The sequence below is a fragment of the Podarcis cretensis genome (genome assembly GCF_951804945.1).
Source record: "Podarcis cretensis genome assembly, chromosome: 8".
Classification (NCBI taxonomy): domain Eukaryota; kingdom Metazoa; phylum Chordata; class Lepidosauria; order Squamata; family Lacertidae; genus Podarcis; species Podarcis cretensis.
In genome coordinates, this window is record NC_137177.1 from 37,471,820 (window position 1) to 37,488,610 (window position 16,791).

The following is a 16,791-nucleotide window of genomic DNA, read 5'->3' on the forward strand; positions in this document are numbered from 1 at the left end:
ACCTATTCCTATGATGGTGCCTCATTTCCCCAAGTTGTTTGTTCATGTTTGATGGGAATGTGACTGGGTATAAAGCCAGGATTTAAAAAGCAAAATAGATGCACACAGCAAATAAAAGAGTAGCTGTTTTTGCTGTTCTGGATTGATGGTTGGTCTGGCTGGCTGCCTGCTTGGGTATGTTCCCCTGTGAATAAATAAAGTGGAAAGCAGTGTGTGTTAAATCAATGACAGGTTGTTAAGCCTTGCCCAGAGAATTGGCTGAGGGCTTGGGCTACGCTAAACTCTTCCAAAATAATGTGATAGATAAATAATACAAGCAAAAATACAATAGCTTTGGAGTTCAGCTATTCTCATGCTTTAGCTGGATAAGTGAAAGGATAAGCAGTTATTTTTGGCTTCTGCCATTCAGTCAACTTGTCCTTTTTGGAGTTATTTGTATGTTTTCAGGGACTGGCCTGGAGCTTGTAGAACCAGACCATCACTTTTTAACTCTTCCTTGTGATCAGGCAAGCTTAATGTCTCTTCACTGGCATCCAGAGCTTTTCATTCTGGTTCTCACAAACCGGAAGAGAGGCAGCAGGTGCTGCAGTGCGGAGCCGAGAGAGAACAGAAGCAGGGCACTTTGTAAAGAGTTAATGCAGATATATATTGAAAGGGAAGTGTTCAACCTCTTTCATTTTAACATGGAGCTTCTTGAACATCTTCCTCTTTCCCCTCTCAAGTTGAATAATCTTGCTGTTGTAGCAATTTGCAGAGAATATTGTTAAGTTTAGTCTTAAAACTTAAGCCAGCTGTGTATGTAAGGCAGCCTTCCATCACTCCTGTAGTGCATGCTGGCTGGGGCTGGTGGGAATTATAGACCAAAACCTCTGGAGGGCACCAGGTTGGTAAAGGTTGGTGTAGTACCAAATGTGTCTGAATTTAAATGTCAAGCCAATTTATGAATCTGTACTTTTTCTTTCAACAGGGATTCTTAAAAAATGAAAAAGATAATGCTTTGCTGTCTGCCATTGAAGAGTCCAGGAAACGGGTAAGTTGGAGAAGGGCATATGAAAATGTCCTGAAATTGAAACACCTCTTCAGTAGAGAGGCTGAATCTCAGAGAATTCTGCATTCTAATTGGCATTGCAACATGACAGATTTGTGGTTATACTATTCTTCATAGCATGAGTAGCTAGTGTGGTTCCTCCTGAGGTTGTTGGACTCCAAATCCCATCAGTTCAATAGAGAATGACATTGTTGCCTGCTTTTGCTCTACAAGTGCAAGAGCTCTCTCCCATGCCTAGTTTTAAATGACTTCACACCTTGGAATTGAATAAACTGTATAGACAAATACTTTTCTGTAATAAACCCAAAGTGAGTGGAGGAGTGGGATTGCTGCTCCTGAGTTGATTGGCTCTTGTGCCATATGCATGGGCTCTGTACAGAAGAGTCAGTGGAAAGTTTGTGTCTGGCCCTAATACCACAGTCTCCCACTCTCATCCATGGTGTACAGTATTCCTTATTTGGCTACATGAGTAGGGCTAAGATTACATGCATTCAGCTGAGAGTTATACATTACTACACTGTGAACATGAGTTAAGCTCTTGCTTATTTTACTGGTTTGCCTCTGAAATAGCCTGTAATAATAATAGTGAGAAACCACAAAATGAAGATTTGAAATCACTGTGATTAAGTTCATGTGTAATGGCCTCTGATTATTATTTTTAATGCTATGTTTTTCTTGAAGATGTGGAAGCATTGGTTTTTCTCAATTTATTTCCGGGACTGGCCAACAGCATGCTTCTGTAACGTACAATATCCAGCCTACCCTAAGTCTGGTGCCATTGGCATCAATTTGGCACATAGGCAAACCAAAGCCTATATTAAGAAAAGTTTGACCGGTACTAATACTAATCAAGCTTATTTGTCTAACTTCTCTCATTTGTGTGTAATTATTGCATGTGTCTACTTTAATACATTTTCCTACTGCTTTACATATTTTTTTGGGGTTTTTTTGTTATTTAATTCATTTGTTGACTACCCTCATCCATTTAGTATCACAGGACAGTTCATAATGCAATAATAAAACAATAAAAATGTTTTACATAAAAATAGTAACTACTAAACTAATGTTAACAACTCCCATATTGGTACAGTATGAGAAAAACAGTAACGATGGTTCAACCAAAACATCAGTATTACTGAAACATCTGGGTGGTTAGGTGAGACTGATTGATTCATCTCCAGATTGGAGGAGGGAGCTGTTTCTGTAAATGGGGTGACACCACAGAAAAGTCCCTGTTTTGAATCACCTTATGATGGGTAAGACCACAAGAGCCTCCCCTCCTGTTTGTAAGGCCCCAAACTGGCACATATAGAAAGAGGTGCTCTTTTTTCAAGTATGTGGGCACCAGTTTATTCAGGGCTTTAGAAATGAGCATCAGGATCTTGAATTGTGCCTGAAGAAGTGAGAAAATAGTGAGGATTGTAGAGCCCCACAAACTTCAGACATTTCAGCCAGCATTGTGTGCACACTCCCAAGCATAACTTTTCAGTCCCAAGAACTGGAAGCTTTTAAAAAAAAGAAAGCTGAGAATTCTCAGCTGCATTTTGCCTCCAACACCACACTCTGAACTTTATCTACACAATGTTGGCTGACATCCAGCACTGAGCATCATCTCCTGAAAGGGCAGGGTGCATGTGAAAGAAAAAGCTGTATGTTTCTGTTGTCGAAAAATGAAATGAAATCAGTTGCATAACTGATTTTGCCAGCATTAGTAGTAATTAGCCAAAATAGATCAGGCCCCAGCTAATGCTGGCATTTGGTCTTCTACCTGCTCAGCATGCTAAGCAGATCACAGTGCCAGGAATTTAGCAAGCCATCAGCAAGGCTCTCTTGGCCAACTGGGGGCTCCTGTTCCACCACTTGGAAATTGTAGCTTTCCTTGTAATTGTTTGTAACCATGAATAAATGATAAAGTATCGTCAGACCATAAGAGATTTATTAATCTATTTATTCCATTTATAACTCCTCCTTCAATCTGAATGTTCCAAGGGAAGTATACAGCCAAAGTCAGTATGAATTAAAAAACAAATAAATAAAATATGGCATTACATAAAACCAATAAACATCATAAAACAGCCACAGAACAGCAGAACAAAACCACTTCATCTCAAATCTTCCCCAGATGCCTGTAGGAAAAGATGTGTCTTAAATATTAGTTGAGGTGGTGTCTTAAAATATTACTGGCTCCACTCTTCTAGTTGAGCGCCAGTGGCGTAGCGTGGGTTGTCAGCACCCAGGGCAAGGCAAGTAATTTGTGCCCCCTAACCCGTGGATTTGCGCCCCCTAACTCGTGGATTTGCGCCCCCTAACCCTAACCCCCAGATGTTGCGCCCGGTGCGGTCGGCCCCCCCTGCACCCCCCACGCTACGCCACTGTTGAGCGCTATATTCAGGGCATTAATTTGACAGCAAAATAAACCCCTGTGTTGACTTCCTGTAATTTCTGTTTTAAGACAAATCAGAAGTCAGCTGAACAGCAAAAAATGTGTTCTTTGACCTTCTCTTTTTGCATTTGTATGTGAGTAAAACACATACTCAAATCCTATTCTGCATTTTAATCTTTTTTAGCAAAGCCTGATTCTCCATAGCTATCACTACCACTACAGATATGCAGGGCTCCAAACACCCCAAAACAAACCCAAACCATGGGGACAAGCTGACTTTTGGACTGGGATACGGACACACACACATACACCTGTTTGTCCCAGCCAAGGTTACTCATCTGTCTTGCTCATCTTGGTGTAATGTCCCATTCTAGAGAGAATGTAAACCAATTCAGGCAGTCTCCGGAGTAACAGGTTGAAAACACTTGCACCAGGGTCACTTGTTGTAGAGAAGAAGCACCAGGTAACCACACTTGTGCTGGGAAGCAAATGTCTTATCACTTAAGAGTGATAACACGAGAGAGCCCATATGGCGTAAGGTCAGGTTGATATGCAACCCCCACACATAGACACGCTCCTGGTGAGTGAGGCAAAATTAAACAAAGGCAATGCCACATAAATGCAGGTCTGACTGCCTTAGAATGGAGTTTTGCTCTTTTAAAATGGAGGGACAGTAATGTCCAGCTAACCAGCCCTTGTAAATGTGTGGCCAGTATGAATCAGCCTTTTTACAAGCTACTATCCTATTATAGACATAAAGAATGCCCAACTTGGTTGCTGGGAGAACAGCTGCAGCCTGCAATGAAAGTGTAGCAATAATAAAATAAAGAGGAGGGCATGATGCTTCAGTTATATATGGGCATACAGACAAAACATATTTGTCAAACACGGCTGCCTGTTTAGAAAGACATATTTAATGTTGTATTGCAGTTGACAGTGTCATAGTTTACTGTAACACAATGAACAAAAGCAATGCAAGCAATCAAAATATTTAGTTTCAAGACATTTGGTAAATCACTAACCATTTGGAGCTTGCAAATAATTCACCGTGAACTGGTGTATGTGGACACTGATTCACAACTAAAACGTCAAGTCATCAAGAATGTAGTTCTTAACAAGATGGTCAGGACGCAGACGTGGCTTAGATTATAATAAATAATTTTAATAAATCTATGGTAACTATTTTGAGAGTGCAAGACAAGATGACACAAAGTGATTCTGTAGCTTGTCGTGTCTGCAAGTCTTTGTTTCTGATTAAATTTGGATTCACTCGGAACGATCAAATATTCTTCACTTAAACCAAGAGTAGCCATATTGTTTTGCATTTGATTTATCCCAAAATGAAAGATATTTAGAAACAACTTCATTTTTTGATAGTACCAGAATGGAGAGAATGACAGAGTGATAGAGTTTAATCTGGTTCTTCAAAACTTTGTTCTGATTCAGTGCATACCTTTAGAAAGGGCCTTCTTTCTGATCACACCCAGTCCTCAGAAGTAAACTTTTGTAAAGCTAAATGTTCACATAAAATGTTGATTAAAAGATCCAAATTTCAGCACTATACATTTGTTCTAGTTCTTTCTCCTATAAATAACAAATTTTCTCAGTGCAGACATTTAAACCTTAATTTTCCCAAGAATATTTACTTGCCAATGCATCAGCTCCATTTCTCTTTCTTTGTCCCCAAAGCCTTTCAGTTCCCAGTTTTAATGCTTCCCCACTTTTAGAACAAATATTTCAAATTAATTAGAAACTAGTTACAGGAAGATGAATAAAATAATAATTACATAATTCTGGTTGCAATAATTTAGAGATTGGGGATGAGTGAGTAGAGTATGTAGACCCTTGGTCGTAAGGCATCATTTTCAGCAGGATGGGGGGCAGTTTTAGTAAAAAAAAAAGTAGTAGTAGTTGGTTCTTGACATGAATGTTGCTTGTCCTGTTCTGGGTGGGTTTGATGCAGCTTCTGCCACCCTGGTGTCCTCTGGGCAAAGTCATGCAGCCGGCGCTGATGGGAGCTGGAGTCCAGAACATCTGGAAAGCACCAGGTTGCTGAAGGGTGGTCTCTTGGGTCGGTGTTTTCTGCATTAATCTTGCTTTTCCTAGACCTTTGCTATGGCTGAGGAGTATCACCGAGAATCAATGCTGGTCGAATGGGAACAGGTGAAGCAAAGGATCCTTCACACACTGCTGGCTTCAGGAGAAGATGCCTTGGACTTCACTCAAGAGAATGAGGTATCTCTTGGGCTCTATTGCAGCTGCTGCATCATCATCATCATCATTTATTCTCTCTGGCTTTTGAGATTTCACTCTCTTCCTGTCTCAAGCATATCTTCACAGTCATGGTGTCAAGGAACTCGCTTTTAAAATGAAATCTAAGCTTGCTCACTACTACCTCCTGCGTCTCTCTCCCCCCCCCCCCAGTGCTTTCACATAATTGCAGTCTTCAGTGTCTGTAGTTTAAAAAAATAATTTTGATCCTCCTCAAACTTTTCACTTCCTAATTGCATCTAAAAGTGTTCTTCACTGTAGAAACGTGTGGAGCCCTGAAGTTCATTTTCCAAATTGCTCATGTTAATTGGCTATGCTTCATATTGTGATCTGGAAATGATGCTGGGATCTCTTTTTCTTAAGCCTGTGCTAATCACAGAAGCATTTTCTTTATGGAAATACCCTGTGGAAGATGTTTTACTGACAACTTATTAAACTCAGTGGGCTATCAAATTTTTCAGTTGTGGGGGATGCAGACAAAATATGTTGGAAACTGGGTGATCACTCACTGCTCTTCAGTAGCAGAGCCTTGCAGACTTAGCAGGTTGTTCAGGAAGCATTCAACAGCTTCTGGGGGTTTATGTGAAATTGAGTTTACCTTTATTGGGAACATCTTTTGAACAGGTAACAGTGGGTACAAAGGATGACTAGCTTAGAGTTAAGTGGTAGACTGCCCTTATCACAAATGTTGAAATCTCAAAGGAAGAAAAAACATAATCCATCTAATACACTTCACAAATCAGTTAAAAGACAGGATGTGATTTATCGCTCTGTAATGCTCTTCTCTCTCCTGCAGAGCCTATATAATACTGGTGTGTCGCTGCGAGAGCATTTGAAACCCTTGATGCGATGTTTTGCCCCCAGCCTTGAAGTCAAAGGCCTGGGAGGTTTGCCAAGCATCTGCTGCGTTAAAAGCCAGTTGCTTAACTTTCCCAATTCATGCTGCACTTAAATCCTATTTCAGAAAAATTGTGAGCGAGCAAGAGGCAGACCCCCATCCTTAGAATATAATAGAGAGTTAATTGATACCTCTGGATATGCAGAATCAGCTGAAAGGCACAGACCCACACAGCAGGAAGCAGGTCAGCTGGGGAGCTATATTTCAAGCTTTGGGCTTGTGAAAAATACAGACATGTTGCTTCTGGAAAGAAGACCAATTAGTCAGTGATGTTTTACGGTTCAAAGAAAGCTGAACACACATTCTCTTTTAGAGGTTTCCACAGTTCCCTGAAGGGCATATGGTGTCTGGTCAAAGGAAACACAGTATGGATCATGTTTGGCTTAGCTGTGTATTCCAGGAGTGCTCAGGCCAAGGTTCTAGTTCAAATGGGATCTTCTGCTCTCCCTCATCCCCACACCCTTTGGCCATCTTGCTGTTTTTTCTGAATCTCCCCACCCCCATCTTTTTATTTTAAAGTGCAGCTGTCACACAACCTGTTTCTATGCCATCTGAAGTGCATGGCTGCTCTGTCAGAGTTCCGATATCCCCAGTTCTCTAAACTCCTGTATCTCTTCAGGTTTTCTGGATTCGAGATAGAGCCAAGATGGCAAGTGTACTGGCAGCATTGCAGTCCCCCCTTCCCCCCCCCCAGTGTTGCAGCGGATGGCCAAGTCTTTTGAAGCTTTGCCAAAATGGCTGCCAAGGTTTTTGCTTTGGAATGCGTGTATGAATAATGCAGATTTTGGGTGCCTGCAGTTTGCAACAAATGAAGCTAAATGCAGAAGGGCTAGAGGCACAATTGAGTACAGTGGTAGCTCGGGTTAAGAACTTAATTCGTTCCGGAGGTCCATTCTTAACCTGAAACCGTTCTTAACCTGAGGTACCATTTTAGCTTATGGGGCCTCCCGCTGTTGCTGCCGTGCAATTTCTGTTCTCATCCTGAAGTAAACTTCTTAACCCAAGGTACTATTTCTGAGTTAGCGGAGACTGTAACCTGAAGCATCTGTAACCTAAAGCGTCTGTAACCCAAGGTACCACTGTAATAGCTTTCTGTGCTGCTGAGCTGTTTGTAAAGGTGGAGAAGCCATTGGGAATTAGAAGGGCATGTTTTATTTTCCTGCATTGAAATCCAAAAAGTGGGCCTGCTCATGACACTTGACAAAAAAGCCTGACTGTGCTTTCCAAGCTTGTTGTACTTTTCTTTGGGACTCATGCAAACAGAAGACAATTATTTTAAATGCTTTGATCACACCAAATGGCTAGTTGCAGATGTTGCCTGCTTTCATACTTATTGATTACACAAAATAAAAACAGGTTTTTTCACACACCAAGCTGATTTTTCCTTCTTTGGGTCATGCAAGGGTTGAAGTTGCATAGTCTTGAATGCTGAAATGAATGCCAGAGAAACCAGGGTCTTCTCATCAAAAGAAAATGTTCTCCTGACTGAGTTTGGTGATCCCAGCACTGCCAAACAGGCAAACTGAACCAGGGAAGTCATGCTGATAGGGATTTCTCTTAGCAACATAGCAGGAAGCTGCCTTTGTGGAAACTTTGCTGAGTAGGAGGCAGCTATCCCTTAATTGATTTATTTTCCAGCACCTCTAAGTATTACAAAACCTAAATCTGACTCTAAACTTGACATTATTCATTGTCATACCATCTCTCTTTGTGTATGTACCATTATTTTAAAGCAATAAAGACTGGCAGTTATGAATTTGAAAGCTTTCTTGTTAAGAGACAAGAGTGGGGGAAGAGCGGATCGAACATTTTTTATGTATGCAACAACAGCAGCAAGGATACTCGTTGCCAAGCATTGGAAAACTCAAGATCTACCCACACTGGAAGAATGGCAGATGCAACTGATGGACTATATGGAACTGGCCGAGATGACGGGCAGAATCCAAGACCTGGGAGAGGAAACGGTGGAAGAAGATTGGAGAAAATTTAAGATTTATTTGCAAAAGTATTGTAAATTGTATGAATGTTAAGCAGGATGTTTGATCATAAACAATTGGGCACCATGGAAACAAATGAAGTGAATTATGAAGATAAGTTAAATTTATGAAAAAACTAAATTTTAGATAATTATTGGGTTAATCTTAATGCACTGAAGAGGAAATAAACATATCTAAAATTTAAGATATAACATTGTAAAAAGGGATTTTAAGGTGGGGATAAGGTGAGAAATTGCTGGTTTAATTTTTATAAATTTGGAACGTAGGAGCGGGAGATGTGAGGAAGTCCAAGGAGGATCAGAAAATATGTTATAACACATGACATTTCTGTATGTTTTATTTTGTTTGTTGTATTTAAAAAATCTTTAATAAAAATTATAAAAAAAAAAAGGGTGGGGGAAGAGCATTGGGGAAGGGTGTTGGTAGTGGCATATTTCAAGATTTTGATATTGAAGGACATACGTCTTTCCAAGGGTTCTTTTCACGCCCACAGGCCACTTAGCCAGTTGGTGCTTATGGCACTGCAATAAAATACCTCGCTGTGGCAGGGCGACCAGAAGTGGGTCCTGTAAATGTGTCCCCAGGTTGCTTCTAAAGGGTTGCAGGGAGATAAAGAACAGGGAGAGAGAGATGGATTCACAGCTGTGGGGAATTTGCTACAGCAAAAGCCTCTTGCCCAGCAGCTTCATGCTCTGGTGGGATTCTTGAAGTTTTGGTATTGGCACAAAAGTGCCACCCAATTGCTAAATGAATTTGTGTCAAATACTCTGACCTGCATTTTCATTTTCTTCCAACAGCCCAGTTACATCAGTGAGCTACCACCACCAGTTCGTAGTTCTTTGGACAACATTGAGATGGCCTATGCTCGACAAGTGAGTAAATTGGAAACTTCAGTATCTCAGCTATATTACCTGAAACTCCCAGTTAGGCCCACAGTCAGGCTTAGAGGCCAGCTCCTCAGAGGCTGACCCTTTTGAGTGACATCGGCATGAAACAAACACAGACATTTAAAAAATGGAATTTGACACCAGATATAAAAGCAGTGGTGTGAAGCAGATCGGATTTGAGTGGATCAGACCAAGAGAACCAAAAGACATACTGACTGCTGCAACACATTGGTTTACCAGAAAGTACAGTACATAGAAAACAGAATTATAGGAAACAGAATCGGACACCTGTCCATGAAGCTCAGTGTTGTCTCCACTGACTGGCAGTGGCTCTCCAGGGCTTCAGACTTTCCTCAGCCGTCCCTGAAGGTGCCAGGGATTGAACCTGGGAACTTCTGCCTCCAAGGCAAGCGCTCTGCCACTGAGCTACAGCCCTTGCATTCTTCCACACATGAGGAGTGTAGTGGGAGCAATCAAGCATCATGTAGCAGCACAAAGCTTGTTCCACATGAACCACACTAAGTCAGCAACCTGGACTTATGCAGATATGGCCATTGTGTCACCATGTGAGCATGTACTTAAAAACCCCTTACATACCTGCCAGCATTTGATCCTCTTATGTTGTCCTTAGAGATATGCCATGTGGAACAGTGAGAAATCCTGGCTCGCTCCCAACCCTGAGGCCTGCCTGGGGCTTTAGAGTAAATGTGGCAGAACATTTTGTATTCCTCTGTATCCCCTGATGCACCATTGCTGCAAGGCAATGAAATGGGGGCACTTGCTGGCAGGAGCACTCCCCCAAGACCATGTGATCTGGAGGCTTGTTTCAGATTCTTCTGTGGTTAGCAGGGAGGGAAGGGGTTGGAGGGAGAAAGCAATGGGGGAAGGGGTACTTGTGCTAGGAAGCTGCTTACTCTGTTTGTTTTCAGATATATGTTTATAACGAGAAGATTGTGAATGGATACCTGCAGCCCAACTTGGTGGACCTTTGTGCTTCTGTAGCAGAGTTGGATGATAAGGTACTGCCTGTGAAGTGAGCATAAGGAGATGCTCTGCTTGTGCTCAACTGAGCTGAGCAGCCTGCTGACGGAGGAAACACTGGCTGCTTCTTCCATATGCCCATAGATTGCTGCATACAGGCATTTTTGCGTACAGCAGTGGTTGGTGGCAGTAGACATCTTGCTCCAAATTCAAGTAACCTGGTATACTAGCAGAAGCCAGCAAAGGACTGCCCCCAGCACCACAGTGCTTGCTGCCATGCCTCTTCCCAAAATCTTCTCTGGAGGTTCAGGAGAACCCCCAGAACAGCACAAGGGGTGGGGGATATCATTCATCCAGGCAAGCAGAAATGCTTACACTGATGGAATGATCATGTCAGCACAACATTGGACTCCATCCCTTGTTTTGGGGGACACTGAACAGACTCTAGTGTCATATGGTCTACTAATCACTCTGTAACTTATGAAACGATGGACACTACATATAACACTTGGCTTTCTGGAAGCTGCATGTCCATCCCATGGTAGAGAAACCTTTTCCATCAATATATATATATATATATAGAGAGAGAGAGAGAGAGAGAGAGAGAATATTCCCTGGGGTATGGGCCATAAGAGTACAACTTAATTTCAGCTGCTTTAAAGCCTTTATTAAAGTCTTTATTTAAAGTCTTTATTTAAGTTGTAGCCTTGGGGCATTGGTCTTCAACTCATGGGTGAGGGCCCACTACCAGGTTGTGGCCTGATCTAAGGTGGGTCACATCACTACCACTAGCATCGTATGTACAGACATGGCAACAATAAAGCAATATGTGAGGACATATTGCTTTATTGTTGCCATGTCTGTACATATGATGCTAGTGGTGAAAACATTGAAGACTACTATCTTAGAAAAGTGAGGATAGTTAGTACTGTCAGCAACAGTGTTCCTGTGAACCGTTACCATGTATCCTGTCCATTTAAAATGCCATTCTCATGAAGATAAGGATGCAGCTTCTTTTAGTGGTAGCTTCTTCTAGTCATTTGACCTGTTTGTTTGGTTGGTTGGTTGTTTTGCAGAACATTTCTGACTTGTGGGCTATGGTGAAGCAAATGACTGATGTTTTGCTGGTTCCTGCAAGTGATGCGCTGAAGGTCCGGACAAGCATGGAAGTGCAGATGGAGTTTGTCAAGCAGGCCCTCCAGTACCTCGAGCAAAGGTAGTGCAGCAAAATAGTTAGAACTCAGGAGCTTTCATTTGTTGTTACAGATGCCTATAGATGTAATAGTGCTTCCGAAAGATCTACCACCCATTCATATATTAACTGAAAATGCAATGCAAGGAAGATGTAACTGTTTTTTCTGATCTGTCCTTCACATGTTGTGCTTTCATACCCAAGTGTCCTCTATAAGCGTTGCCACCTCAGTACCAAAGAAAGCAGACTTGGAACATCGTTGCAATATCTGATCCTGGGTGGGTGGGTGGTGGAATCTTCCAGCATGCAAGGAGGCTGACTGGAACTGGGATCCCTTTAATGGGTGGAAGGGATGAACCTTTCACTCATGTCCTTCCCCCAACAGCCAGGCTGGGTAAACTATAGCCGTGCTCAATGCACTCACGTAGCTGTCACCACACTCATTTGTCACTCTCTGACTCCAGAGAAGAGTGACCTCTGGAGACCCCAAAGAAATAACCACAGCGGGGAGCAGGGGATAGCATCTCATGTACCTCTCTATTCGCCAAGACCAGGGTGGCATACTTTTCAGAACAGAACATTGAAACAAAAGAAACAGTTCAATCCAATTGTAGCTAGCCTATTTTAGCTGCTTATAAAAAGGCTTCTGGAAACCTCAAATACAGTGGTGCCTCGCAAGACGAAAAACCCGCTAGACGAAAGGGTTTTCCGTTTTTCGAGGCGCTTCGCAAGACGAATTTCCCTATGGGCTTGCTTTGCAAGACGAAAACGTCTTGCGAGTCTTGCGATTTGTTTCGCTTTTTTCTCCCTTTTTCTAAGCCGCTAATAGCGCTAATCCGCTAATAGGGTTGCTTCGCAAGACGAAAAAACCGCTAGACGAAGAGAATTGCAGAACGGATTCTTTTCGTCTTGCGAGGCACCACTGTATGGAATAATCTCATTGCTGGGCTGGTGTGGTTAGGGTCACAGGATTGTGTAACAACAGCCTGCTTTTAGGAGTTTAACCATCAGGATTAACCAGGAGATCCCAATGCAGTCCCAGGACAGAGATGGGAAACACTCAAGATGGCCATAAACTGGAAATAAGCCACCCTGGTGAAAAGAGCAACATTATTCAAACTCTGGGACATGACTGTTTCATTTGCAGAAAATGGAGGGCTAGGGAGAGAGAACACTCTTAAAGGAACAGGTTGGGGACATCCAAGTTGTGCAGCACAATCCCCTCTCAAATGCTATTCCTGTGGGTTGTATACTCACCATAAAGCTGAGTGGAATCCATCACCTGGCGTAGCTCATTAAGGTGGGAATTGTAAGCATATATTTAAATACTTCTTTAAAACTATGTTAAGTAAACATGCAACTGTGTGAGATGTATTATGAATCAGAAATGGATGGTTCCTTGCAGTTACAAGAACTACACGTTAGTGACAGTCTTTGGAAACTTGCACCAAGCCCAACTGGGAGGGGTACCTGGAACCTACCAACTAGTCCGCAGTTTCCTGAACATCAAACTCCCAGTATCTGTCCCAGGACTCCAGGTAGGTATCTCCACAGCCAAGGTGTTCTGCCATGGCTGTATTTACCCATTCAGATCATTCTGGATCTCTTAACCCATGCATAAATTTGGGGGTTGAGTAGGGGGTTGTCATGTATGCCAAGAACAGAGCATGAGAAAGGTATCTCTTTGCAGTTGCTTATGGGGCAGGGCTGTGGGTAGTCTAATCTTTAAAAAAAGAAAATATTATGGGTTGTATTCAGTGGTGTTCTCCTGTGAACAGCAAGGATATCTGAATCTAGCAGAAGTTTCAGTGAGTGGGAGAGGCAATTTTCACTGCTTCCTTCTGCAGCTCCCTTAGCCATCTTCCAGACTGTTCCACAGCATCCCCCAGCCCTCCAGAACAGATTGTGTGTCTGTTGTGACGGGTGTGTATGTATGTGCAAGGGTAGCCATCATGGTTTCCTCCAGGTATTTTGGATTCCAAATTCCCTCATCCCTCACTATTGACATATCTGGAGGGCACCATGTCAGCTACACCTTGTGTACAGAGGGACCTAAAATCTGCTAAAATTCCCTCCCTGCCATTCCTGGTCGGCTCAGTTAAATTAAAGATGCTTCCCATATATTACATTAATCCCTAAAAAAGATGTAGATGCTTTAGAAGTAAAGAACAAAGACCGATTTCGTTATTAAATAACAATTATAAGCTGTTCGCAGATGTGATGGCAGAAAGATTAAAAAAGGTCTTGAACAACAGAATTCACAAAGATCAAACGGGCTTCCTCCCAGGGAGACAACTGAGGGATAACGTAAGAAACGTAATAGACATTATTGAATACCTAGATACCAGAATAGACGTTCAGGCCGCCCTGGTATTCATAGATGCCGAAAAGGCATTTGATAATGTTTCATGGGACTTCCTGAAGAAAAGTCTGACAGCGATGGGGATGGGAGAAAGATTTAGAAAAGGTATAGAAGCTATTTACTATGAACAAAAGGCAAAACTTGTAATAAATAACACAGCATCAGAATTTTTTAATATACACAAAGGAACTAGACAAGGCTGCCCTTTATCTCCCCTACTATTTATAACAGTACTGGAAATATTTAATAAAAGATTGAGGGAAACAACAGAAGCTAAAGGAATCAAGGTAGGATTGAATGAATATAAAATCAAAGCCTTCGCCGATGATATTGTACTAACTCTTCAAGATCCAAAGCATAGCGTAAAAGAAGCTCTACAAAAATTTGAAGAATTTAGCACCGTATCAGGACTTAAGGTTAATAAGAACAAAACTAAGATGTTGGTTAAAAATTTAACCAAGGAAGAAACGGTAGACCTAGAGCAAAGGGTGGGAATAATGACGGTAAAAAAGGTAAAATACCTTGGGGTATGGATTACGGCTAAAAATATTAACCTGTTTAAAGATAATTACGAGATCACCTGGAAAAACATTAAGAAAGATTTGGAAATTTGGGACAGAATGAGACTATCCTTCTTAGGAAGGATAGCAGTTGTAAAAATGAATGTTTTACCCAGAATGTTGTTTCTATTTCAAACTATCCCGGTACTCAAAGGTCTAAAGCAATGCCAAGAATGGCAGAGAACCTTGGCGAAATACATCTGGCAGGGAAAAAGACCACGAATTAAAATGAAAATATTAGTAGATAAAAAGGAAAGAGGGGGCTTTTCCCTACCAGATTTGAGTCTATACTATGAAGCGGCATGTTTATTGTGGTTAAAAGATTGGATAAGATTGGAAAATAGAGAATTACTAGATCTGGAGGGCTTCGATAATAGGTTCGGGTGGCACTCATACCTGTGGTACGGAAAGGTGAAGGCACACAGGGGCTTCCTAAACCATATTTTTAGGGGTCCAATACTCCAGGTATGGGAGAGGAACAAAAATCTTTTGGAAAGGAAGACTCCTTGGTGGATTTCACCAATAGAGGTGTTGACTATTAAGAAAACCAATATGGAAGAGAAGAATGCCACTTATGAAGAACTTATAACTAAATCAGAACAAGGCTTGAAACTTAGACCTTACGAGGAGATAAAAAAATTTTTCACAAGTTGGTTACAATACCACCAGGTGAATGGTCTGTTAACTGAAGACAAAAAGAAATTAGGATTTGAAGATAAAAAAATCTAGGTTTAATGTGGAGGTAATAGAGGGAAAGAGTAAAGCACTGTCTAGGATATACGACATACTACTGGAGTGGTACACTAAAGATGAGGAGGTGAAGGAGGCAATGACAAAGTGGGCGATAGACGTGGGCTATAACATCGATTTTGAAAGGTGGTTAGAATTATGGAATAATAATACAAAGTTTACGGCGTGTATGGCATTGAGGGAAAATATGTGGAAGATGATATATAGGTGGTATCATACACCGGTGAAATTAGCTAAAATCTATAGGTTAAAGAACAAAAGATGCTGGAAATGTGGGGAAGCAGAAGGCGATTTCTACCACATGTGGTGGCTATGTAATAAAGTGAAAAAAATTTGGGAACTAATATATAATGAACTTAAAAAAATTCTCAAATATACTTTTCCCAAAAAACCTGAAGCCTTTCTGCTAGGAATGTTGGGTAAAGAGATTAAAAAAGAAGACAAGAATATATTCCTCTACGCCACCACAGCCGCAAGAATTATGCTGGCACAAAACTGGAAAACGGAAACCATACCTAGTATAAGTGACTGGCAGGTTAAAATGGTGGAATACGCCGAACTTGCTAGACTAACGGCTAGAATACGAGACCAAGATGAGCAAATATTTCATAAAAATTGGGGTAAATACTGGAAATATATTGAAAATAAATTGTAGAAGACACTGGTGGGCCTGGATTAACTCTAACAGAGAATAACTAATATTTAAAACTAAGAGAAAATACGTGAATGTAGGATTATTTGATACTTACCAATAGGGTGGAGGGAAGTCCAGGACTAAACAAAGTCCAAAGGCGTCTTTTTTTTTTTTCTTTGTATATCTATATGTATGCTTATAAGTTTAGTGATATGATGATCTGTATAGTGTATATCTATATAGACATGTGTATTTCTAAAATTTGAATAAAAAATATATAAAAAATAAATAAATAAATAAAGATGCTTCCATGAATGTACAAAAGAAAATCTTGCATGTAGAAATCTAGCATGTTAGGAATGAAGCAAGGCTACCCAGTTCTCCATGCACAGGGAATTGTTTTGTGTGGAAGAGCATTCAGTCATTACCTGCAGCCTGAAGCAGGACACCCCAAACATAGGTTTCTCACCTGTAGGAACTGGACCATAATCACAACATCAAGAAAGGTTTCCTCTCTGTTTTTACCATTTATCTGTTTTCTTTAGGATGGGGAAGTAGAAGGTCACCCTGTTTGGGCAATAATTTACTACTGCATGCGATGTGGCGACTTAATGGCAGCCTTGCAAGTGGTGAATCGAGCTCAGCACCAGTTGGGAGAATTTAAAAGTTGGTTCCAGGAATACATGCACAGCAAAGATAGAAGGTACTGGGATGTCTCAAAAAGAGGCCAAGAAAATGTGTGGGATGGGTCAAGGAGTCTACTTTGAAGTGCATCATAGAATTGCAAGGGAGCTGGGAGCTTATCAATCTATCCTCCTAAGGTTTTTG

At 41.3% G+C, this 16,791-nt stretch overlaps 1 protein-coding gene across 2 annotated transcripts in view; it reads left to right on the forward strand.

Annotated features, from left to right (window-relative positions):
* NUP93 (nucleoporin 93) overlaps positions 1–16,791 on the forward strand; it is a 71,482-nt gene that overhangs the window by 39,510 nt on the left and 15,181 nt on the right. For both annotated transcript variants that reach the window (XM_079988383.1, XM_079988384.1), the window contains 7 exons: positions 968–1,030; positions 5,538–5,666; positions 9,395–9,469; positions 10,414–10,503; positions 11,542–11,681; positions 13,063–13,195; positions 16,509–16,666. In XM_079988383.1, the coding sequence (XP_079844509.1) occupies positions 968–1,030; positions 5,538–5,666; positions 9,395–9,469; positions 10,414–10,503; positions 11,542–11,681; positions 13,063–13,195; positions 16,509–16,666 (788 nt within the window). The remainder of the gene's footprint in view (positions 1–967; positions 1,031–5,537; positions 5,667–9,394; positions 9,470–10,413; positions 10,504–11,541; positions 11,682–13,062; positions 13,196–16,508; positions 16,667–16,791) is intronic.